Source organism: Schistosoma haematobium, chromosome 1 (genome assembly GCF_000699445.3).
Source record: "Schistosoma haematobium chromosome 1, whole genome shotgun sequence".
Classification (NCBI taxonomy): Eukaryota; Metazoa; Platyhelminthes; class Trematoda; order Strigeidida; family Schistosomatidae; genus Schistosoma; species Schistosoma haematobium.
The window spans coordinates 10877143-10904962 of record NC_067196.1 but is presented as its reverse complement, the minus strand read 5'-3'; the positions used below and the strand labels follow the sequence as shown (position 1 = coordinate 10904962).

General features: G+C 34.1%; 1 protein-coding gene across 1 annotated transcript in view; it reads right to left on the bottom strand.

Moving 5' to 3' along the window:
* Positions 1-27820, bottom strand: part of MS3_00010052 (uncharacterized protein) — a gene marked incomplete at its 3' end in the record, with an annotated part of 91431 nt that overhangs the window by 41728 nt on the left and 21883 nt on the right. The window contains exons 12-22 of the mRNA XM_051218386.1: positions 27312-27434; positions 26193-26360; positions 23431-23532; positions 21634-22008; positions 20807-20965; positions 17452-17760; positions 12530-12817; positions 9149-9451; positions 7862-8116; positions 5091-5392; positions 1434-1582 (exon numbers count right to left, since the gene is read on the bottom strand). Coding sequence (XP_051073125.1) covers positions 1434-1582; positions 5091-5392; positions 7862-8116; positions 9149-9451; positions 12530-12817; positions 17452-17760; positions 20807-20965; positions 21634-22008; positions 23431-23532; positions 26193-26360; positions 27312-27434 — 2533 coding nt within the window. The remainder of the gene's footprint in view (positions 1-1433; positions 1583-5090; positions 5393-7861; positions 8117-9148; positions 9452-12529; positions 12818-17451; positions 17761-20806; positions 20966-21633; positions 22009-23430; positions 23533-26192; positions 26361-27311; positions 27435-27820) is intronic.

Genomic DNA, 27820 nt, shown 5'->3' with positions numbered 1-27820 from the left:
GCACTGCCGAGGAGTCTCATATTAAGAAGAAATGGCCGTCCAGTGCTTCCAGGTTTTCAACGATGGTCTTACATCTATCGATTCATGATCTCAATCGAAAACTCAACAATCTCTACAACCTCATACTGATAACTCTAAGTTATTGTATATTCAGGCAAATCTTCTTTATAAATTTTTTTTGACTTTAGTATTAATAAATAGTTCCATTTATCTCCAAAGTTTATATATATGAACGGGATAGTTCAATTGCAAAGCTTTCATTGTCGTTCTAGATATCAGTGCCTAATTCAAACAGAAATGAGCATTTTGATTATTCTACAGGTAATAATCTGTTCAAATATAATTTTCACAAATAATCTGTTCCGTTCTGATGACTTCGGTTCTAATTTGTAACCTTGACAGGGTTCATCATTTGCGTATTTCTCGAAATTCTTTGTTGAAAATGTTTCGAGAATGCCAGAAAATTAATTTGTAATCAATAGAATTATCGATATGGATTAGAATAACAGTCCATGATGATAAAGTCGTTCACTTACATAGTCACAATTTAATTGTTAATATTATGATAAAAAAAACATGTATAAGAATGCAATCACAACACGTTATTCAATTCACAGGACACCTCATAAACAATGTCAAACAAATAGTAAGAATTAATAATTTGTTTAAAATGAACATTTTTGTTGATTAATAGTCTTAATTGTGAATCATAGTAAACCAGTAGAAGTAATGTCGTATCACCTAGACTGGTGGCAACATTTCAACTTGGTCGATAGGATTCGATCTGCACTAAGAAGGACCTGACATACATGATAATGATTACCACCTAGTGATCAATCAATTGTAAAGGAAACTAATTAATACATTGAAATAATTTTACAATCGTATGAGATTAACATTTGACTGCAAGAAGGAATTACCATATATTGCAATGTACAGATCCTGACAACTAATTGAGTAGATCATAATCTACTGTGTGACATCATGTGTTATTTTGAAATGACTGACATGGAAAAACATCTATACGACGCATGGGATAAATTTTTTAAAAAATTATACACAGAATATGAAAGAAATTGGCCAGACACTATTAACAACAACCTGCTGTGGAAGAGAACAAAACAGATCTCAGCGGAGGAAGAAATCAGGAAGAAGCACTGGAAGAGGATAGGACACACATTGAGGGAAACACCCAACTGCGTCACAAGACAAGCCCTCACATATAATCCTCAAGGCCAAAGGAAAAGAGGAAGACCAAAGAACACATTACGCCGGAAAATGGAGACAGACATGAGTAAAATGAACAAGAATTGGATGGAACTAGAAAAGAAGGCCCAGGACAGAGTGGGTTGGAGAGTGCTGGTCGATGGCCTATGCTCCATTAGGAGTAACAGGCGTAAGTAAAGTAAGTAATATGAAAAAATTAGCATTACCTTGTATTAAATAAATAAATCCCAAAATTGTTCCAATCAACATTTGGCATGTTAACTGATCGATTCTTGAACTGAATTGATTATCATAAATAAATGGAATAGTTTTCAATGGTTCAATAACACTATTTAATTGTTCTTCGAAGTATTCTCTTATCGAAAAAAAAAATCAAATTAAAGTGTTTAAAAAGAAGAAATGATTAAATAAAATCTCTCCAGTTTCTTTATTTGATCACTATCTCTTAGATCACCGAAGAAATTGATCAGTATGAAATATTTTTGCATAATTTGAGCTTCAGATTAGACAAAACAGATAGAAAGAACCTCTTGAAAGAGTGACTCGTATAACTTATTATAATGTTCAAAAGAATAGAAATAAGCGCCTGGCACCAGACTGATAGGTCCTGGGTGGCATCGTGGATGCGCACTGCTGATAAGTCCCACAACAGAACGAAAAGGCCGTCCAGTGCTTCCAGATTTTCCATGGTGGTCTAGCTTCAATTGACTCATGATCTTAACTGTTGAATCAATTTTTTTTATAAAAACACTCAAATACTTGTGATTTAACACATTAGGATTACATTGATTTATGATTGCTGTAATAAATATTTACCCACAAAGTACATTATGAAACTGTAACATCTCAAGAACGATAGTAAAAGAAACTTAAACATTCTTGGATTTGGGTTTTTTCTACTGATTACCAATTTGTTTCCTATTATTGTTAATGATCTTACATCTGAATTAGACTATTTGAATAGGTGGCTATTTAATAATCATTTCTCTCATCCTATCTATCAACACAATCTTATTTGTTCTCTATATTGCAGAAATAAATCGAAACATTGCTCATTTACTAAAATATTTTAAAATAAACAGTTCCAAAACACTAACGAACCTAAGGTCCTAAAACGAAGTCGTACTGCTGACTGTACAGACGTATGACGGTAGTAAGGTGTTTCCTTCACACAACCAGCATGACAGCGATGCTGCCTTCCCACAAGGAGGGGTGGGATTAGAAAAGGTCGACTCTAAAAAATGCACATCTCTCCTTACCTATGGACTTCCGTCTTTGGCGATAAGGTTCCAATAAGTACGGAGCTAACAAGAAAATTACTCACAAAAAGGTCGTTTATGACCGACCTCAAGCAGTTGTCTCCTGTGCACTATGGTCACGTTCTCAGGTCACTAAGATCACGCCTAACCCAATTTCCTTCACAGGTATCTCCAGAAGAACTCTTCCACGGTGTGGGAAGCCGGAAAGTGATAATTGCCCTCATAACGCTAGCAGCACTCAAGATCACTGTATTCATAATAAATCTCCCTCTTCAAAGAAACTTGTAAAAGGAATTTAACTTACAAGTGAAATGACATATATGAGTAAAAATATTCACTTGAATAAGAATTTGATCTTTATAAAAACTACATGAAATTTTTATTGGCGGTATTGCCTTAGTTCACAAGCATTATTAGCAAAGATGGATGGTGGCTAAGCAGTGGAATCCAAGATGCACGTTTTGTCCAATTTAGGACCCGTCAGCTGGATGAATTAAAACTTCGTCCCATCGTACAACCTGGTGGCTATCAGAACTCAGTGGCTGAGTTCTGGGTGTGATGGCGTTTAAAGTGAATGGTACTGGGTTTGAGTCTTGAAGTGAACATCAACTCTGGGATTCAGGTACGTCCAGCTGACGAGTCCCACCTAGGACGAAACGCGCGTCAAACTGGATTCCACTGTTAGTCACTATCTATCTCTGTAAATAATTAAATGATTGTTAAGGTCATTCTCAGGGAAGTATTTTCCAGTAAAAAACCAGCAGCCTTCAAAAATCCAAATGTCATACAGCCCATAACCTTGAATATCATTTCAGTGATCTAAAGTTTTAGCGCCTACTAAAAGAAATCACATTTATTCCGAAAGATAGGTATGAAAATTGCATGGAACCATTATACTAAGTCCTAATATGTTACTTTAGAGATATCGCTAAAAGCGACCAAAATCAATTAAAATAAATCATTTTTATTCCCTTTTACTCAACTCCCGGATTGTAATTTCTAATATTATTTCATACACGAATTTAGTCATTTTTCTGAAACCGTATACTCTATTCCCAAGATTTATTTCATTATCATTGATACCGCTACTACTTCCTTTGACCTGATATTCATCTTTCGCTAATTTTATTTCACGTTGTTAATGACGTGTAGTAACTTGGATTGATCCACACTTTGCCAACTACTTAAGTTGCTTATCTATAACTGAAATTAAAAGTGGGAATTGTACAAGACTCACCAATTACAGATCATTTTCAAAAATCGGATGATTCATTAATAATAAATAGATAAGATAGTGTAGTCATTTTATAAGTGGTTCCTATCAAGAACTGACATAAGTTAAGGTACAAATGAAAATACAAAAATACTTAGAACTTATTTCATTCTAATATGAAAATTCTCAGTAGTCCGAACATACAAGTGCAGGGTCTTCTGACCACTATAAGCAACAATGCAAACATGTTCGGTATGCGATTCTCCTCCTCAAAATCCAAAATGTTACTTCACGATTGGGTTGTATCGACACCTAAACTAATGATAGGGAGTGAAAGAGTTGAGCGTGTCTACCGCTTCACTTATCTTGAGAGTCTCATCAGCCCTTGTCGTCTGATTTGTGATGAAATCTCGACTGGCTTTTGCCAACTTGCATCATTTATAGCGTAGGCGAGATATCCGTCTACCAAACAAAGTACGGGTTTACTGAGCAGCAGTTCGTTCCGTCCTCCTTTAAGGTTGTGAAACATGGTCGGTAAGAGTAGAGGATATTCATAGGTTACTAGTATTTGATCATAGGTGTCTTCGAAATATTGCTCGTATATCCTGGGACCACCGAGTAAATAATGCAGTTGTTAGGAAACGGGTACCAGAAAAGGATGGCAAATCAATTGATGAAGTATTGAAACTACATCAGTTGAAATTGCTCGGACACGTGTTACGTATGACCAACCACCAACTGCTCCGATGATGTAGGAGTAGGTTGGAAGAAAGCTAGTGGCGGCCAGATCAAAACTCGTTACAAATCCATGAAGTCACTAACAAGTGGACTGAGTCATGTTGATAGGTGTAGACTACCTGATTGCAATCTGCAAGATGATATCAATCAATGGTTAGAGACATTGAATGACATGACTGAAAATCGTTTGCAATAGAGCATGTGAATCCACTCTTTGTATTTTCCTAAATCATAATCTTCTGAATCCTTCATGTCCTTTCTTTTTTTCTCTTTCCAAATTTATTTCACTGGATTATACACGTTGAATAACATCTTCAAACCTTAATCTTTCCTATTACTACTCATACTCTTATTACCTCTACCACTACGGGATTTGAATCGACCACTGTATCTCTGTGCTAATGTGGTGTGGCAACTCGAACTGATGTACGTACGTACGATGTTCTACGTTGTTTTTGACAGACTAAATGTTACCCATGAATCCTCCTGTTTTACCTAACCTATAACCATGAATAATAAGTCAATGATCTAAAAGATTAATACTTACTGAAAGATATTAAATCAACCCACATATATACACAGATTAATATAAAAAATAGTTATATATGATTATTATTGAAAATTGAACAGTATAGTTTTAAATAATCACTTACATTATTTTAACGAATTCATCTTTTCGATCTTCTTTTATTATAATTTTCTCTAATTTTTGCCAATTCATAATTCGTATAGTTAATTCTAAAATAATGACAGGTATTAATTGTTTCTTTCTGATGGACTCATTTATCCATTTGTTGTTTCCTTCGACATTTAACAAGGAATTCAATGTCATTCTTAAGAATGTTAATTGTAATGTTGAATAAAATTGTGTAAACCATTGATTAATTGATGGAATCCATTTAAGTGAATCTAATAGTTCAATATGTTGATGGAATTCATTAATGACTCCAGTAATCTAAATAATAATAATAATAAAATATAAAATTGTATATGAGTGTGTATAAAATTACTTCAAAGTTTCTTTTTTCTCAGACTGATATCGATATAACGGATGAACAGATTTATTTTCTTGATTGAGATCGCGAAATGATTGATGTTAGACCGCCACTGAAAACCTGGAAGGACGCTTAACCTACTGGACCACTGAGCCAGCATCCAATAGTGTTAATGTCTAACCTCAACCAATCCACGAAATTGCGCGACCATCTTCCATTGTGCTGAGGTAGATACCTGTCTCTACCTGATATGGATTAATTTCACTGGTCACGGCCTCTCACTAGAACTCTGAGAATTCCCTCACGAAGCTAGTCACTAGTGAGCACATGGTAATTATCAGTATAGGGGTTGTGGAGATTATTACGTTTTTGTTTGAGAACTGATTAATGTTAGACCACTATTGAAAACGTGGAAGCACTGGACGGCGAGACTATAATTTATGGACGGGCCAATCAGAAGCGTTAGAGGGAGTTCAGGGTCATGGTGCCAACTGCAGTACTTAATGCTAACGTATGATTGGTTCACAGATGATTTTATACAAAACTTGATAATCGAGCGGCTATGACAAATAAAACGGCGAGATTACAAATTATGGATGAACCAATCAGGTATAAGATAACAGATCTCGGATTTTGTCGCAAACTTTTCTCATTCATTTGGCTAAATAGAGTTTTAGCATTATAGCTGATGTCAGTTCGTGATGAAAAACCCTATACATAATTCCTAACTAAGACGAATTATGACAATTACTGCGAACTAGATAATAAAAGCACCAGTAACACTGGCTGCAGCCAGGTACTACATTATATACGGATGACTCGAGAGAGTACAGGCTCCTACATAGGTTTGGTTATGCGCATTGTGTCATTATCCACAAGTGGCATTTTGTATACTCAACACCCGGAGTGCACACAAACAATATTGATGCTATGTGGTCGAGGCTGGAAGAGTTTTTGCGACCTTATCATGGCTCCAGGGCCGACTATTCTGTAGCCGTATGGATGATTTCCTCTACTGCATGCATTACGATTTTAGAACCTTAGAACCTTTTTCTAACCTTGACAAGTTTCTGAACCATATATAAGTTTATCCACTTTATTTCTTTGGTTTTGTATAATATATTTTTACTCTATACTATCTGTTTGCTGACTGACTAATATTTCTCAAGGTTACTTAAGATTCGTTCAAAGGTCGTCCATAAATTATAGTCTCGCCTTTCTGTTTACCAGGGCTTACTACCATAGAGCAATAATTCGACAGTATTTGAGATTATTCTACTACTGTACTAGATGTACAATCGGTGCGCTATGCACAGACTGCATCACATTACACGAGGTATATGATTCATGACTGATTATAGAAAACCCGAATATAGACTAGATAATACTTTATTCAACATAGTTACAAAGCAGTTTTTACTCCATGAACTCTAGAGTAGAAATCAATGGTAGTCAATCAATAATAAGTCAGTATGTTGATTTTTTTCATTTTGTACTCAGTAACCAATCACATTCACTCTCATTAGCCACATATCAGATACACCTCAGTTTCAGTTAAAAACTACCGAATCACTGAGCAGATACTCCATTCTAGCAGTGAGCATCTACAAAGGATGAACTCAGGATTTATAAGTCTTGTAGTCACTGCATTACTTTTAAATATCATAGGTTGGGGATCCAGTACTTCTCGATTCCGTTTTCAAATTAATCCCAATATACCGAAGCACCAAACATTGCCATTAGTATTTAGGTTCATTAACACATATTACTTCTTTCCACATCTGTTTAGGTTAGTCATCGGTCTTTGGTATTTAGTAATAAAACTGTCCGGAGGTGTATATTTCCTAGTTCAGATCATCTCTGATAACAGAACATTTACTACATAATTACCATACTTTATTAATTTAGTCACAGTTATAAGTATTCATTATTTTTATGATTGTTTTTAATACAACAAAATTGCTGTAAAACGGTGATTAATGACAATTTATAACTATTTAAGTATTTATTGGTAATTCCTAAGCTTTATTCACTTATTAAAATGTATCTGAACTGTTGCCAATACCATTTGGTTATTATAACAAGTAACCTATAAAATCACTGAAGTTCTGAATGACATTGATACTCAGGAACAATATTAGCTGAAGATAGGGTTATCCTACAAAGTGCTTGGAGTTTGGAAATAAGAACTTGAGTAGAACAATTCCCTGACATTATAATATCGTACTCGTAACAAGATTTGAAGTTTTCAATCTCGTAGTCACATGGCATCACGGATATGCCATTAATGGAGACTATCAAATCAAAATGAAGCATCCTTCTTATGCTTCATAATGATTGATCAATTGATATCCATGTCTTATTATAGGCTAGAAATGAGACAGATTGATTGATTGATAGATAGATAATTTTATCACACTATGTCTAACCTTCCAACATTTCTCTGCTTTACACCATATCATTACACAATCTAACAGATATGGAAATAAACGTTTTATCCATTTATTCAGATTGACTAATCCACAATTAGTATCTAAAGAAGACTGATAACGATTTTGTTTTTGATCAATAAAGTCCTCAACAGAACATTTCAATGGAGCTGTATAATCACAATATGGAATGGCCCAATTACTTAGGAGTTCAATTCTTTCCATTTTGGATAATAAACAAAATAATGGAAATGTCTAGAATGGAAAAGAAAACAAATGGTTAGCACTAAATAGTTTTTTTCGATTATTTCGAACATTTTAAGAAAACGACTTTGTGGTGCACTCGTCCCAACTTCTTTAACTGTATCTGAGATGATAAATCTATTTCTTAGGAAGGAGAGGTGATGCAGTCAAAATGATAAGTTCACATGATTGGCCGAAACATGGTTTTCATTTCTAATGAATGTGGCATAAACCATCAGTGGCTTAATTTTTTAAGGGATATATATACACTCTGATTTGGTCAGTCAGTAAACTCTCAAATTTAGTTTTTTCACCCGAGTAGCTAGTGGGATTGGTTTTTCAGAACAATGATCATCAGTATCAGGCACCACATGCCACAACAGAATTAGAATCTGTTCAATGGTTCAACTAACATCACACCAATGAAGACTGTTGGATTTTGTAGTTTGCATTAGAGACTCACCTTATCTAGACAATCATTCAAACCAGGAAACACTGGACAACTGAAGGTTCTGGGTTCAATCTTTGATAGTGTCGTGGTGTATACTGCTGAGAAACTCCAAACAACCTTTCGATCTCACTCTGGTTTTAAATGGTTGTCTAACTAGGGTCAGTTCTTGATGTAAACTTCAATGTAGTACTGACTACGTATTAATACCATTGAATTCAGCCAACCAATGCGTAGTGTAGTACAAATCCAAATGAATTAGCTTTGCGTGCGCTATCTTTTATTTCAAAGTTGTTAGAGACAATCAGTATGAATGCTTATTTACATCGAATACCATTAATTCACCTACGATCTCAAAGAAACTGTCATTCGAATTCATGTTACTAAGCAGTTACTATCTGGAACGTTGTCATTGAAATCCTCAAGAAGCTAATGACTACTAGTGATTTCCAGTTACGAATAACAAACTTTCACAGCAATTCCATTATTTCAATGTTTTTTTCTTCTTATCTTACTTAAATCCATATTTGTAAAACAGACCAACCACTAATACAAATTTTAGCAAAATCAATCAAAACTTACAAATAGTTGCTTACCTCACACATTTCATCGATTGATTTCTCAAACATACTAACATGTTCATAAAGATCATTCTTTAATATTAACCATAAATCCCATTTACTATGAACAATTTCAATAAAACATTGTAAATTTATACAATTTATTTGAATTAATTCATTATCTTCATATTCGATAGATTGAACAGATATTACTCGATCATTATTTAGTAGTATATCATTTTCCAAATTTACATAATTATCAGTTAATATAATGAATTGATTTGAGTTACATTCTTCATTACTTTGTTTTAATGAATATAATCGATATAAATATAACCACTGTGTAATATAAACATGTACAGATTAAGAACTTTGAATATCATCAAATGATACTTTAACAAAACAGTTATTAGATTTGAATTCTGACTATTCAAAAGAAAGCCCCCAAATGCCCTGGTACGGCCGAGAGTGGGGAGAGTTCGCTCTTCCTCTCCAAACGCTCTCACATGGCCACGCGTATATAGCCTCTGCCAGGGAAGTCCTACTCAATGCCTTCTCGTCAAGGGGGGTGGGTTGTTTGTGAAATTGAGAGGACGAAAAGCGAAACTCCAGCGCTTTAACCGGGTTGGTGGACACGGAGGATCCACCTAGGGGAGTCGGAAAACCCTGATTCCAAATACCCACATGGGCTACAGTATCCTGAAGGAACAAATGGTGTATGGACCAATTACTGGTCACCGGTTACCATGGGACTGCATCTCCTTATGATGCTCCACTGGCTTGTGGATTGGACCTTCAGGTCGAAGGTTCTGGGTGTGGCCCCCTTAGCAGACCACCTGCTTTAGTTTGGCCACCCGAGCAGTATTACAGCCTTCACACAAATCAAATGAGATTTGTGTGGCGCATATATATTTTGTTGCCTCCTTGTACCAATATCTATGTGTTAAAACAAATAAATAAATAATTCAAAAGAAAAGTTATCGAATTGTCAACGGACTATGACTATAACCAATGTATATTTATCATGAAATTTTAATTGCATCAAACCGACATCATGCTCGATATATATAGAAATCTTCAGAACACTACTACATAAAAAAGACCATTTTGCTCAAGATAAGTTTTTCAATGGTGTATTGAAAAGCTGTTACCCATAAATGAAATAAACTAAGTCAGTACGATGATATTAACCTACTAATGACTTTATTCAATATTATATTTTTGGTACAATATATAATTCTCAGAACAAAGTATTTCAACAAGTTTCTTCTACTTATTTCTTGATCGATCCTGACGATAAATACTGAGTGATCGCCAGTCAGATGTTAGCACTACAGGAATCGTCATCTAAGCTATGTTCAGTCATTCCAGTGCATACTGCCAGCCACCACAATGTCTCTGATTGTACTTTTTTGTAAGTTGTACAGAGAAAGTTCATAAACTTTTCATAAACGCACCTGAGTAGGTTATACAGTTAATAGACATAATGATGCGCTAAAACAAACAAAAAACATAATTTGTTGAAATATCTAAATGGCTGGAACAGGTAGCCCAGATACCCAAGAATGCCTCCAAAGTTCGATTAGGCTTGAGCTATAAAATAGACTTTATTACATTTTGAAAATATGCTGAAACTATTCATAACATTTTAATTGTTCATTAAATATATCGTCTCCAGCAGTTCTATCCATTTTCCTGTTCATATTTAGTTAGTATTACTTATTAAAACGTATTAAAGTGTAATTTTCAATCGAGATAGTATATGAAGCAATAACTGTTGACTTTTTTTCAACCAACATGTTAGAGTATGTTATACGGATGTATTCATAGTTGATATTTGTAGAGATTTGAATGCCATGGATTTTAATTTTACATAGAATTGTAGGAATTTTCACTGGTAAATAGTTGAACGATTGAGATGGTGGAGAAGATTAGTATCTCAAGTAAATGATTTTGATGGAGTTTGTGCTAATAATATCGTTCACAAGAACAATGAAAGCTCCACGACTAAACCATCTAGCCCAGAGAACAAAACTCCATCAAAAGTTGAACAGTTGTCTAGTTCCCGTTAGTTTTTTTGAATAGTTCTTTAACTAATTATGTTTCATAGTAAAGAAAAAAATATTTAAAAACATACGGAATCTACTTTAGAACTAATACTATCAGTCATGATATTTTAATCATTTAGACGTGATGTGGTGTTTGAATGAACTAATGATACCTTGGTACTTGTTGAATGCTTGATTTCGAATTCAAAATACAGTACATTCGTTTGTGGTTATCTAGTACTTCTTGATCTGATTACGTTATTTCTGGGATTCTCAGTTCGTACTATAATTCAAATATTTCTGATTATCATATTGGCGTCGCGATGGAGCCTGTGATGGAACGGTTGGATATACATTCAGATCTTGATGCTTTTGAGGATTACTTTGTAAGGTTCGAAATCTGGGCTATGACCAAGGAAGATGATGTGGATGTTAATATTGTAGCACATTTCCTCACATTCATCGGAAAAGAAGCATATAGCTTATTAAGAACTCTGGCTTAACCGGAAAAGCCCATTTCGCTTTCTTATACAATTCTCAAGGATCTACTGCTAGACTATTTTAAGTCTACAAATTTCGAATGCGGCAAAGGAGGAAGATTCCGTAAAATGATTCATGAGGATATAAAAAATTCCACTACATTACGTCATCCCAACCCAGTGCATACTCAAGGTTATGCAGATAATTCATTGAGGAGTTGCGATGCAGTTCACAAAGATGGACACAAGTTTGGTCAATGTTTTTCCTATGGCAGGTTCCACTCTTTCAATTCATGTAAATTTTGTAATTCTAAGTGCTTTAAATGTGGTGATATTGGACATATTCAGTCAGTTTGTTGTACTACTGTTCATCTAGTTGCAACGAATATTAAGTCTTGTAATTCTGATTCTATTAAGTTGAGTATTTACAATGATCATTTATTTTGATCAACGATTTCGAAAGACAGTGTAGAGTCATATAGCAGTTCACAGTTAAATGAAACTCAGAATTCTTGCAAGACAGATTCTAATCAATCGACTTGTCAGATTTCTCATGTTATTGTACCAGATATGGTTTTCCCTAATAGTTCACTTATTTCTGACGAAATTCCTTGCAAATCTGAGGAAAATATGTTGAGTGAACCTAGTCATGATCGAAAACCTGATGCAGTCGTGATAGATGCTGATTTTTCTAATGATCCTTTACTCTACAATAACATTCTTAATAAATTTGAGGAAACTATTTCAGAAGAATCAAATCTTGACCTCGTATCAAATTTTATTTGTCTTCATAATGCATTTGTTCCTTGTGGGAAACTTGTTCAATGCGAATCACAAGTACTAAATGACCTCGATTTTGATTACAATCCAAATACTTCTGATTATCACACATGATCATTAAAATGACTTACATAATCTTGTATTAACTTCATATTACATAATGTATTCTTCGTTTGATTTAATTTCTTCATTAAATAGTAATCATTTTCAAGTAGATACTCATTTGTTGTTTCATTTTGTTTTATTCTATTCAAAAGTTCAGAATCTAGTAAACTTTGAAGTTTATTTGATAATTCACATAAGTTTTCAATTAAATTGTCAATATTCAAGAATATCCATGGATAGGGAATTTCTGTTGTACAACGGTTACTTCTGGATGAATACCTTCCAGAGAGATCCTTATATAATACAAAAGGATATTAGATAGAAAATCACTCAATTAGTTAGAGGTAACATAGAGTACGGTAAAAATAATCAATTTAAGTTAGGAAATCTTAAAATAGAACAAACAGGAAGAAGAAAGAAAAAGAGAATTCAGCGAAGAAAATTTTCTTTTCGACAAAATCATTTACTTAAGCTGTACATTCATATATATAGTTACATGAAAAATATATGTCTGTAGAATAAAAGAAAAGATTGCATAGGCTGCACAAATCGATCACTGTACAAACGCATCTCGGAACACTATCTGGCTTGGCTCTTAAAAGGAGAATGTAAAACAATTACTAGTTTGATACCGGAGTATTTAATTAACTGTGGACACATCGCTCCAAAGGACTCTTCTTTTAAAGTAATTTACAGAGTCAAAGGAACTGGATCTAAGGGGGGTCGAATCAATATTTTATGCACTGCTGAGGCATTGGCAATCCATGAACTCAACCCTGAACTTTGCGTGCAGAAACGATTCGTCCAACCTTTCATCCTTCCTTGGCTCTAATTCATTTGATGGGTATGTTTCTGGGTTTTTTACTACTTGTTTTTCTGCACTTTTATTTGATTATCATTGAATTTTTTAAATTACTGTTTTGCACTTTAAACTTAAACTTTTCTAGATTATTATTCAGTTTATTATTATGACCTTTATGTTTCACTAGTTGAAATCATGAGTCAATTGAAGCTAGATCACCATGGAAAACTTAGAAGCACTAGACGGCCGTTTCGTTCTAGAATGGGACTCCTCAGAAGTGTGAATCCACGATCCCACCAGATTCGAGCTCACGACCTATCAAGCTCGCACGCGAGCGCTTAACAACTAGACCATTGACACGGCATCCAACGGTGTCAATGTCTAACTTCAATCAATTCACGAAATTGCGCCACCGTACACCAATGTCTTCAGTGAGCTGATATCTCACAACAAACCTGGTTGAACTCCATTGGTAACGGCTTCTCACTAGAACTCAAGGAAATGTCTCTTGAAGTCAGTCACTAGTGAGTAGATGATTATTATCAGAAGGGGTTTTGTGATGATTTTCCATGGTGGTCTAGCTTCAATTGACTCATGATTTCAACTAGTAAAATTTCTAAAATCTCCATAAAACCCCTTCTGACCTTTATATTTGTCGTTTTTTCTTCATATCTGAAAATTGGATTATTATCTGGCCCATAAATTATTTTCTTCCTTACCCGTTGATTAGTACGTAACCTCATTTTCTATTTATTTTCGAATCCATTTTTGTGATGGGATCTTTTCTATTCTCCCATAGATAGATTTTTTTTCAGATAACTATGTATATGAATGTACAGCTTAAGTAAATGATATCGTCGGAAAGAAGATTTTCTTCGCTGAATTCTCTTTTTCTTATTCAATGACATTGTGGGCTATTTTAATTAACTGAAGAGAAAGAAGAATTCAATAAGATCCTAACTAGACCAGTAGAGTTTTGAATTTTGATTTTGTTAGGAAACTTAGCAAATCAATATATGGATTAAAAGAACTAAATGATGCCTAAAAATGAAAGCACGAAATGACACCGAACTGTGAATAAATAATGGGATTAAGTGTTTTTAAACCAAGCCACCTTAAAGGTTCAAATCACTGACCATGACTAGTGTGAAGTACTACACAAAAGTCTACTACAATGGTGGAGAGATTCACTTTTCTAGAAGCCTAAATGTTTTTCATGCTCAGATACAACCATAAATTTCAGATAAATTTTCTAACTGTATTTGAAATGGATTAGATTATTCCATTGTTGGTATTTTGACTGGGATTTGACCAGTCTTGGGTGATATATGTGCATCCTATGTGGGTTATCACGATATAACCATTATGAGACAAGTTAGTACGAAATAGATGGAATATGGCTAGCAGTGGAATTTAATTTGTGCGTTTCGTCGTGATTGGGACTCATCGGTTAGGTGTGCCTGCATTTCAGGGTCGATGTTCACATTCAAATGACACGTATAAATAGAACAAAACATACATTCTAAACTTCACTGTTAGCCACATTCCATCTGTTCTATAAAGGTTTTTTTCAATCAAGAAGTAAAAATGGCCTTTTTGAAAACAAAATATACTGTAATCTTTTTTAAATTAACGTATATGATATACATTGTTTGACGTTATAATTCGGAGATTTTAAGCTATAACAACCATCAGAAACATGAGCTTTTCCTTTGATTGAAATCACCATATTAGTGTTTTAGCAAACTCGTAATTTAGTTAAAGCAGTTTTGTGGGGATTGATTCAAGTTGTAGATTGTATTCTTTATGGGCTGATCTTAGGATACTATTGAAAACTAGGGAGTACTTTGTAAGTCCTGTACATCCTTTGCACCGTAACTTCATTACTCCATTAGGTATTGAAACTAGAACCCTCATATTTCACTGTCTAATCTTTCTTGATTTTCAACGATATTGCAAAAGAAGTCAGTTTGTAGTGAATGCAATCCAAAATTAACAGTTTTTCTATGGATTTGATTTAAACAACATTGAAAAAAACTCGTTATAAAAGATTTATTTTTTCCAGACAGTTTTCCAATCACTAAATAACTAGATTCAAGCTAAAATTTCTCATCACCTATTTTATAACACTGTTGGGATTTGAATTACAATTAATTTTATTCTATTAATTTTAATGATTTCGTTCTTCGTGCTGGATGGTTTAACAATGAAGCATTCATTGTCTTCTTGAACAAAAGCGTCACTATTAACTTAAGAGAGAAGTGAGTTTTTATTGAATTTTTCTTCAAGTATCTGACACCTTATTCTTTTAACCAGATTAATAAAAGAGACTATTATACAGATCAAGAATCTGTTATATGTTTCCTGAGTGGTTAAAACACTTGAGTTTGGGAAATAGGTCGTAGCTTCGAACTTCTCTTTGCTTACTATGGTTCGAACAACCAGGTAATGTCGCTAGCCTTCATACAACTCAAAGTTGAGTACATAAGCCTGTACTTAGTACGTTCTTAAATCACGTCACGTTACTTCGACTTAACCGATATACATTAATTTGATTTCTAAACTTCTGAAAATTTGCACTTGTGTAAGACTGATCCGGTAGTACATTTAAAAGACATATTTTCAAATATTATTCTCAATTCTGATGGTTTATGATTAAAATCTCTTCAAATATATAAGATTATATGTTTGAAAAAACTTTATATTACGTTTGTTTACCATGGGAATGTAATCAAGTTGTTTTGAATTCTGTCTTATCAGTGGAATATTTTTGTTAATCTTATTATATCTGTCACTGTTATCCCTCTGAAATTGTTCGATTGACTTATGCTTGGTACTGAAACACCGATTCTGATGAGGTTTAGTAAGAACACGAAGACTAGTGATAAATGATCGTTTAACTCAAAAAAAAATTATTAACTAACTTACTACGTGAACAGATTTACAATGTCATACAATTAAGCATCGATAGGCATAACTAATTGACTAAGTAATATAATTTCACTTCAAAAAAATGATTACGTGTCCTAGACGATGCATTTCATATGCCGTTCTTACTCTAATAGATTAAATCATTGTTTGCCATATCAGATTCTTCATTGCAATAGCGAAATAGTTTATTTTTACTGTATACTTTGCCGTTTTCTCTGTTCTCAGATATACCATTGATTGGTTCTTTAAATTAGTATACCATTTGAAAGTTATGACAAGTATTTAACGAATATACTTGCTATAAAGACATTCATTTATGTACATGTGTACATACTTTTTATCCGTCTATTATGGCTCAGTTTCATTTAGTCCTTAATATTTGCGAAAATACTTACCTAAATAGGTCAGATATTGTAGGACAAGTGAAATGTCACTGAGCCCTTGCCAAATCATTCGGCAGTTGGGTCATTGAATATCGAACAGACTATCGATCCCTGTCAAAGTCAAGGAAAACTAACACACATCATTTAATCGTATGCCATGGACTGGCGCATGCGGTGGTGATCTCGCTATCTTCTCCGTACTTAATTTTACTAATATATTTCCATAATAACCTCCTTTATGTTATACGGTCTTCAAATCGGCCATAGTACTTTGATACGTCGAAGGGGTAATTCACGTTAGATGCTGACTGAATGGTGTGACATGAAGTTGGCTGTTTGTTACATCACTCCCGTCTAAATCGAGTAGACCTCCAATCATTCGACAGAGATCAACGCTGATGATCTACAATATTTATTAAAACATGTTTCCTAAAACTACCAATTATTTGTTAAATAACAGGTCTAACAAACGAAACAGTAAGGATTTAATTTGATTTCATCACTCTTACATTTTATGATGAATCTTTACAACTCGAATACTTTAAAAGACAACAAACAAAAAAAACAGTGGTCTATTGGTTAACCACTCGCGCGCGAGACTAATAGGTCCTGGGTTTCAATCCTGTGAGGCGAGGTCATAGATGCACAGTGTTAAAGAGTAGTCCCACAATAGAACGAAACACCCATCCAGCACTTCCAGATTTCCCATAATGATCCAGCTTCAATGAACTCATAATCTCAACTATTAAAATTATTACAATCTCTACAAAATCCCTTCTAAACATAATTTGAATTATAGATATTGTATTACCTGATTCATTTGATCAATATATTCATTACGAAATGATAAATGAATAGATTTAATCAATTCTGAATGTGATTTCATTGATATAAATTGAATAGTTAATGATTTGAATTGATTTTCAATTGTTGTTTTAATTTGATAAATCGATAATAAATATTGAAATATATTATTGATTTCTTTTAATTGATATTCTTGTTTTAATAAATTAGTCTTGGGATTATTCATTAAATCATTGATTGTACAATTTTTCCAATTGATATTGATTGATATATTTAATAGTTTTGAACAATGATTCCAGTATTCTGATGAGAAAGACTTGAATTTAAAAACATTTTAAAAACAGTTGCTAACCATTGTATATCTTCATTTGTACAATTAAGGAAAAAACTTAAAAAAAAGCCTTCATACATTCATTACTGAAGAGTTTGTATAGCTTTAACAATTCAACAGTTACTAACAGTGAAAACTGTATTGTGTATAAATCTAACTAACATGACTTTAGGTACAAGGAAGCACTAAATAAATATGCGCCACACAAATCTTATTTGATATGTGTGAGGGCTGTGATACTGCCCGGGTGCCTAAACCGAAGCAGGTGGTTTGCTCAAGGAGCCACTCCCCGAGCCTTCGATCTGAAGGTCTGATCCACAAGGCAGTGGAGCATCGTAAGGAGATGCATTCCCATGGTAGCCGGTTACCAACGATTGGTTCATACACCATTTGTTCCCTCAGGATACTGGAGCCCATGTGCACCATTGGTTTGGAATCCGGTTAAAGCGCCGGACATTCGCTCTTCGTCCTCTCATTATCGTAAACAACACCCCTGCCACGAGAAGGCAGTGAGTAAGACTTCCCTCGCAGGGGCTATATACGCGTGGCCATGTGAGAGCATTTGGAGAGGTAGAGTGGACTCTCCCCACTCTCGGCCGTACCAAGGCATTTGGGGTCAGAATCGATCCATTTCATATGGAATTAAAACTCATACCTGTTGCACAAATGAATGCTATTTAAACTCAGTAACTAAATGGATAATGCAATAGCGTTTGAAGTGAATGGAATTGAGCTCGAGTTCTGAGATAGATATCAACTTTGGGATGTAGGTACATCCAGTTGACTAGTCCTAAACAGGATAAAAACTCGAGCACTGAATTCAACCGTTAATCCTATTCCATCTACTCTATACTGATAACATAAAAATGTAATGTTCAGGATTTTATCGGATGAAATCGTACGATTCTTCTCGCAATCTCTCAACGTTAGATTCAGATCCGAGTACATTTCCCAGTTTAATGAAGTATATATCCAAATAGAAGTGAAACATTTCCATATACTAGAAATTGTGCACTATTGGTCAAATTTTGGTGTTTGCTGCAGTAAACCCAATAAAAAAAACACTCCTCTTTATTTAATATAACATAAACTTTATTGAGATCATGAACCGATCAGTGTCTGACTATTGGAAACCTGGAAGCAGTGGATAGTCGTTTTGTATCAGTATGGACCATCTTAAATTGTCTACGGTGCAAAACCGCCTCATACCCGAAATTCACCTCTCGAAGCTAGTAACTAGTGAGCACATAATGATTATCAGTATAGAGTTATGGATATTCTTGAGATTCATTGGGGCATAACACCGTCGAACGCCGGCTCAGTGGTTTAGAGCTTAGACGTCCGCGTGAGAACGAGGTTCCAAGGTTCTATCCTGGTTTGCGGGACCGCAGATCTGCACTACTGAGCAGTCTGACACTGAGAAAAAATGGTCATTCCGTGCTCCCAGGTTTTCAATGGTGGTCTAATACTGATCGGTTCATAGCCTTTATATAATAATAGTTGTAAGCATTCGTTTTGAGCATAAATTAATGTTCTGTGTTTTACATTCCTTACGTTAGTCAAGTATGAACCAACTGCTAAGTACATTTTCACTTATGACATGGTTGTCCCCAAATTTTAATTTTAATTTATACTGATGTGTGGTCTGGAATTTAACCTATATTATCACACTAGTTTGAGTTATGAACTGAACGGTACAACAGAAGTTATCTGTCTGCTGTGTTCTTGTCCTAGTCCGATTATTTAACAAGTGGGCATACAAAACTCCAACCTAGACCAATAGGTGTTAAGTACTGATCTCGATCGTTATCTTGTAGTGTCGGTCGTTATGTTAAGCCCATATTACCTTATTCTAGCTTTGGGACAGCCCAATCCATTCATTCTACTTGAGTCCTTCCTTGATCTTGTTAATTATCCGCTTATCAATCTTGACTGTTTTTATATGAGCGTAGATGTGTGTACATTTCTTATCCCATCCATCACGTGTCTGTAACTTATTTTTGTGTAACTATAAAAATTGATTAACGCTTGGTTAAATAGGAGTTGAGTTATCCGCCATCTCCACAGCGCGTCGTTTTGCTTTGTTCTATTCCATTCGCTTTATATACTAAATATATGTATTCAAAAGTCGATTCTCGTTATTTGACTTGTTTAATCCCGTTATTGACTAACGCGATTTAAGTCGATGATTATGTACGAGGATGGGGACATATGTATTTCGATCACAATCATTCATACGATCAAATTGGAGTCAGATCGCGGGCCACTAAATTGGAGAGCCCATCAACAAACATCGTTTGATCTAAATGACGACAAAATAAAGGGCCCCACAATCTCACAATCGTTGAGTTATTGCATAAAGGAAGCAATTTATAACATTGGATAACAAGAAATTATCAATCCTATGAAAGGAATCTGTTCTTGTAACCATTACATCAATTAATTACTGCAATATTTAAAGTATGTTATTACAAAGACAGACACTCAAACTTATCTTAACCTTATCAATCAATCTAGCATAGCTATAATGAAGTATCACATTTAAAAGTATCATTCCCATAGCATAATAGTCAAATAACTGCTAAAAAGAAAGTTTTCATCATGAAGTACTATTCTTTTCAGGTTTAGGATATCCCCAATAATGTCCACTGTTATGGGTTAAGCTCATAACCTTTAGATCCGGCAGAAACCATAGTCTAAACCTGTAAACTCAGTTACTTCTTAGTATGTAACAATTATCAACCAATAACATGGATGTGTAACTGCTAAGTAATCTTAAAAACACAATAACATAGTTCTTTTTTTCAGAAGGGATTTTGTAGAGGTTTTTTATAGTTGAATTTATCAGTCAAATAAAACTAGACCACCATAGAAAACCGCCGTCCAGTACTTCCAGGTTCCCCATGATGATCTAGCTTCAATTGACTCATGAATTCAACTATAACAATTCATACTTTAAACGACAACTATAACTTAGTCGTTTGTTTGTTTTTATAAAAGAAAAGGTTTAACAAAGAACAAACTAACTAACCAATAATTCTGTATCCAAAATATAACTTAAGAGTTTCAATAATTTTTCCATCTTATTCAAACATTTCGTATCATATTGAACAATTACATCATCATTTCTTAATTGATTACATAATGAAATAAGTTTTTGATATTTTTCATTGAACATATTTAAAGTTATCTATTTTTTTAGAAAAAAAACATTAATTACAGGACATGGATATGCATATTGAACATTTAATGTCGTAGAAAATTTATAAGAATGATAGACAACTTTTAAAATAAACAGCATGACTATGAACAGTAAATTTAGTCAGTCAGTAACAACGTAGAACTTCATACGTACGTACATCATTTGAAGTCGCCTTACCGAATTAGCACACAGATACAATCGTCAATTCAAATCCCATACTGGTAGAGGTAGTAAAAGTATAAGTAGTAATCGGAAACATTAGGGTCTGAAGATATTATTCAAGGAGTATAATCCAGTGAAATAAATTTGGAAAGAGAAAAAAAGAAAGGACATGAAGGATTCAGAAGATTATGATTTAGGAAAATACAAAGAGTGGATTCACATGCTCTATTGCAAACGATTTTCAGTCATGTCATTCAATGTCTCTAACCATTGATTGATATCATCTTGCAGATTGCAACCAGGTAGTCTACACCTACCATCATGACTCAGTCTATCTGTCAGTGACTTCATGAATTTGTGACATGTTTTGGTCTGGTCGCCTCTAGCTTTCTTCCAAACTACTCCTACACCATCTGTATTCAAACTGATATTTACCTAATCATCATAGAATCTTTCAATAATGAACAAGATCAAATCAAATATCAATGACTTACTTCTCCTAATCTTGATTTATATAACTCTTGTTTAAATGTATCAATTTTCAAATTTAGTTGCCATGCGTCATATCTACAATTGACTTTTTTCATTTCATGATCAATATATAATAATATATTATTTGTTTCATTAAAATATTTACATGATTGTTTTATATGTTTAAAATTAACTTGACAATTATCTGTAATATAAAGTGTATTATCCAATGTAATCGTTGTATTCATCAATGATCTATTCGATGAATAGGATAGATTCATTTTATCAATTTTAGCTTTTTCAAATTGTTTCTCATTATATTCACAATTTTGAACAGTTTTATGTTGATCTAAAAGTTGATGAATAGAACTTTCTAATTTTATGACATAACAATATGGCTGTAAAATAAAAAAGGTTACATAATATAATTATAATTTGAAAGTAATTAATAGATTCAAATATAAGCTGAATACACAGAACTAAACAAGTAAGTGAAGAGGAGCATCAGAACATACAAATGTATTTATATGGAAGATTTAGAAATGACGGTGGAAAAGGCTGCAAGTGAAGGAAACATGAGATAATTGTATGACACAACAAAGAAACTCGTTGGAAATTATCACAGACCAGAATGACCAGTGAAAAGCAAGGTAAGCAAAATGGTCACCAACATTGAAGAACAGCGAAACAGGTGGGTAGAACACTTTAAAGAACTCTTGAATCGACCAGCTCCACTGAACCCACCCAACATCAAAGTAGTACCCACGGACCTCCCAATCGATGTTGGCTCAATGTTGCTAACATAAACATAATTGCATGTGAAAGTAGATCGACATCAGTTCACCTTTACAAAGGTAACTGTATCGCCGATACATAGATCCTGACGATGATGTTGGAATCGTGTAGCAATACTAAGTGATCATCCTTCAGATCACTTAACCAATTTTCTTGAATTGTGATTGTACCATAATTACGACACATGTTTTGATTTAATACGAATTGGATATAGTTCATCCTGCTAATTAGTGATCGGCAGTTAGAATTAAGCAGTTCATGACTCAACTTATGGTTAATATTATTTCTCTTGGATGCGATTCGCCAGCCACCACAATGACTCTAACTGTACGTTTTTGTAAGTTGTACAGCGATAGTTCATAAACGCGTCTGAATAGGTCATACGGTTAATAGACATAATGATGTGTTAAAACAAAAAAAAAACAGATAACTTGTTGAAATATCTTGATGTCAAGAAGAAACAGTTCAGGTATTCAAACAGACACTGAATTGTTATTTTCTGCTAATATCGGATTACCTAACAATACCTATACACAATCTCAATACAGATGAAACTCAGGAACTTCAGGCTTCGCTGCAAGTGCTTACTCCTTACACCAGTGAGCCGAAACCCAATGGTTTACATGTTTAGTCTGATATTTCGCAACTGTTTTGCATTACCTCTGGTTTATAACTACCTTACACCAGAAATAGTAAGTTAAAATTATAAACCAGTGGATTACAGATCAGTGCTTTAACGGTTATTCAAAGGTGTCGTATACTAATTACTTCTATAATATAAATAACGGCCTTTCAGGGTTTCTTGGTTTCCAATAGTTGTTTAGCAAAGATCATCTAGTGATATAAACTATAAAATGTCAATCAGAATAAAATCCAAATCAAAAGGGCTTCATTCTGATTGTCTCTAACCCTCTACTATCTGTTATATTTGGGTGACATTTATGTGGACTAGAGATACATATTCTAAGCAATGAAAATTTAAATTTCCATAACATTAAACAATTATACCTTTCATTTAAACTCACTTCCTTCATGTCGTTTAGTATCATTTGTGCATCATTATTAACATCAGAATATTTGCCAGTTGTAAGTAAATGAACTAAACGGTCAACTTCTTTTATAGTTTCCTAACGTGAAATTATTGTTATTGAAAACAAACTTGAAACATTAGCTTTTAATCAAATTAGTATATATTTTTGTATATGAATTTATGTAACAATGTTGAAAAGTACATTATTTCTCATAAATTCGACTAAAATCTTTAAGTGCCACAAAAGGCGCATTTGGATTAGAAGTGGTCTTAATGACCTGAGAGCGTGACCACAGTGCCCAACGGACAACTGCTTGAGGTCGATCACACACGACCTTTTCGTGAGTAATTTTCGTGTTAGCCCCATAATTGTTGAGACCTTACCGCCGGAAACGGATATCCGTGGGATGAGGCGAGGTGTGCATTTTTAGGGTCGATCTTTTCTAACCCCACCCTTCCTTGTGGGAAGGCAGCATCGCTGTCATGCTGGATGCGTGAAGGAAACACCATACTGCTGTCACATGTCTGTACAGTCAGCAGTACGGCTTCGCCTTCAGACCTTGGGTTTGTTGCTTTTAGTCTTACCGCTCTTCAACCAACCTGTCTGGCATGGTAGGACCCTGAGGAACAATTGTTTTAGCCAGCATAGCTCGGTTGCTTCATTATGACAGGCAAGCCCGACCACCACGTCAAGGTAGCAACAACGGTCAGGAAAAGGCACATCGTAAATGGTTGATTCTCAGGGACACCACACAAAAATTTATAAATAAATAAACATTGGAATGACATTTACTGCTTAAATATTTGATTTAATGGAGGAGCATAGGATGACTTTGTTTATCTACAAAATATTCAATACAGTAATTGAAGTTCTATTTAAGATTCTTACTTTCGCATAATTGATATACAGGACTGTAATTAATCACTTCATGTATATATGAATCTTAAGCAGGTACCTCAATACTGCCAATAGAAACGAATTCTTGGTATCCACATATCCCCGCAGAGACTAATCAAATTTAGTTTTTTTATATTGACGGAATGAAAATACATACCTTCACAATTGAAGTTAAACTTGTCGAATAGGTTAAAGACTAAATGAACTCTTCACCTTGGTGGAAAACGTTTTGTGTTTGAAGAGAAAAGTATCGGGTGTGAGACGTTGATAAGTTCACCTAACAAGTCTTCACTAGGACAAAACCCCATATCCAAGAATATAATGATTAAATCTCACTTAAAATATAAATAACTGCATGAGATTAATTTTGTAGGTTACTTACTACCATTTGACATATTTTTTGAATAAAACATCCTGTACTACTTACAAACAATAAACAACTCTTATCATTTAACTACTAGTATACTTTAAAAACAAGTAAAAGTCTTCCAAAGACAATTAGACTGGATCTTCTTTGCATTGCCGAAGCATTAGGCATACATTTGTAAAAACCAGAATTGTGTGTGCAAAAGAAACTGGTACAACCTCTTCTTCTACCATGTCTTATAATTTTTTTCTCTTTTTCATACTCTTTTTCCTTTACAGCCATCTGCTTAACCTTCCATCTTCCCCTTAAAATCCTCTACCCCCAACTGGTTTATTTTTGTTTCCACGATCATTCTGATTACATTTAATCTTAATTTCAACATTCTATCTTATCATGATGAGCCATCCTTTCCCAATGATAACTTCCTTATCTATCCTTTGATGAATACTTAAGCCATTAACAATCAAACGATTATTAAACTTTTCTTGCTTCATAAAAAAACTTCTAATATCTTTGTTTATTTAACCTCACTGTCACCATGTCTAACAGAAGTTTATTATCAGTATTATTATCATCCTGTAAAAATAAGTATAATGTATATTTGTGATTGTACAACTTTGAAAATGAATTCACCGAAAAGAGAACTCCTCACTGAACTAATCTTTCTTATATAACCTATATCAGCATACCAAAGTATTTATTCTATAATTATCAAAATCGGTAGATAGACAATAATTGCTTGTATATATAACACTGATACTAGTACATTCAAAATTGTCAATATTACCTCAACTTAAATTCATTTGGTGTTGTTTTACTTGTATCTTCCCATTGTTATTTAGGACTGCGATTGATCAGTCTCATGTTGACATATGTGCATCCTGTGTGGATTGCCTTGATATTGTCTGAAGTCACAAACTTTTTAAGCAAAGATGGATAGTGGATAGGACTCAGTAGCTAAGTGGATAACGGGATGGTGTTTGAAGCGAACGGTACTGGGTTCGAGTCCCGGAAAGAACATCAACTCTGCGATGCAGGTACATCCAGCTGACGAGTCCCAAATAGCACGAAACCTGCGCCCTGGATTCTATTGCCAGCCACTATCCATCTTTGCTCAAAAAGCTTGTGACTTCAGACACTATCGAGGCAATCCGCACAGGATGCACATATGTCAACATGAGACTGATCAATCGCAGTCCTAAATAACAATGGGAAGATACAAGTAAACAACGCCAAATGAATTTATTCAACATCTTGTTTTAATTGATTACCGTTAGTCTCAATGACATATGGGTTAAGTTAAAATAAGAAACTATAAAATTAAGAATTTGAGCAGTTTATTCAATACAAGATTAGTTTTCACTATAAAATGACATCAATTGAATGTAAAGGGGGAGTCCAGCTGACGAGTCCAAAATAGGACGAAACGCGCGTCAAACTGGATTCCACTGCTAGCCACTGTCTTTGCTTACCTCAACTTTTTATCATAAACTTGATAGAATTCTTCTTGATATCTTCGAAATTTTTTTCTAGCCCATTCAATTTGATTTGTAAACTTTTTCCATTTAATTATAAACTGTTCATATTGTGACCATTTAACAAGTTGAATGAATTTTAATTCTTCACAATGGTTTAAACATTTTTGAAAATGTTGTATAAACTGAAGAATAAAATGAAAAAACAGTATTTTGTTTTTTTCAAGATACTCATTGCTTCATCAATTGTGTTACATATTTTCAATATCAGATGGGTTTTGTGGATATTATATTAATTTCAACGGTTAAGATCATGAGTCAGTTGAAGCTAGACCACCATGGAAAACCTGGAAGCACTGGACGGTCGTTTCGCCCTAGTATGGGACTCCTCAGCAGTGTGCACCCAAGACCTCGCCCCCTGCGAGATTCGAACCCAGGACCTAATGGTTTCGCGAGCGACCACTTACCCACTAAACCATTGCGCCGGCATCCAATGGTGTTAAGGTCTAACTTCAACCAACCCGTAATATTGCACGATCGCCCACTATTATCTTCAGTGAGTAACTGCTTCACATCAGACACTATTTGATTCCATTGGTCACATCTACTTACTAGAACTCCAGGAAACACATCTTGAACTTAAGATGAAAATTTCATTTGCTTTTCAAAATCATGACAGATATTTACAATTAAGTACACTCATTTGTTTACAAATATTACAGGTATTTAATTGTTAGTTAATAAACATCATACATGATATAAATTAGTCTGTATACAAAAATGAATTTTACACTGAACTGGCAAGACTATAATTTATGGACGAACTTATCAGATTTAGAATGATGGGTCATGGATTTTGGCGCGAAATTCATTCACTCATTCGGCTAAATAGCGTTTTATCATTTTAGTTAATACCTGTTCGTGATGAAAACCCTAAATCTAATTCCTAACCTTAACCATCAACTGTAAATCGTAATCCTTATTCTTCACACTACTTTATAACCTTCATTCACCTTAAATTAGTAGGTGGAGTTTCTCAAGATCACTTTAGCATCACTCAAAAGTCCTTCATATATTATAATCTCACCCTAAGTTATACATTTATGTTTACTTTTAAAAACAAAATTAGAACATACTTCAACTTGACGACATAGATTATCATGGTCTTTAAATAATTTCTCATGACAATTATGTACACGATTTAAATAGGTAACAACTTGTATGAATCCATTAAAATCAGATTGAATATTTGTATGTATCTATAATAAAGTATAAAAACATATTAAACATTGTCAAGACATTGAATGTGAGCTTGTTTGTTTATTTTTTAACTGAATGATATGAGTCAATTGAAGCTACACCACCATGGAAAACATGGAAGCACTGGACGACCGTTTCGTCCTATTGTGGGACTCCTCAGCAGTGCGCATCCACGACCCCGCCTCGAGGGATTTGAACCCAGGACCTATCAGTTGGTTAAGCGCCAGGCGCTGTTGAACTTACTACAATCTCCACAAAACTCCTTCTGAATGATATGAATTTATGCAAACTGTACTGTTAATAGGTTTTTTGACTTAACTATAAGATGCTTAATATGTTTGTTCGTTTGTTTTTAAATCCGATACTCTTCAAACTTAGTCATATA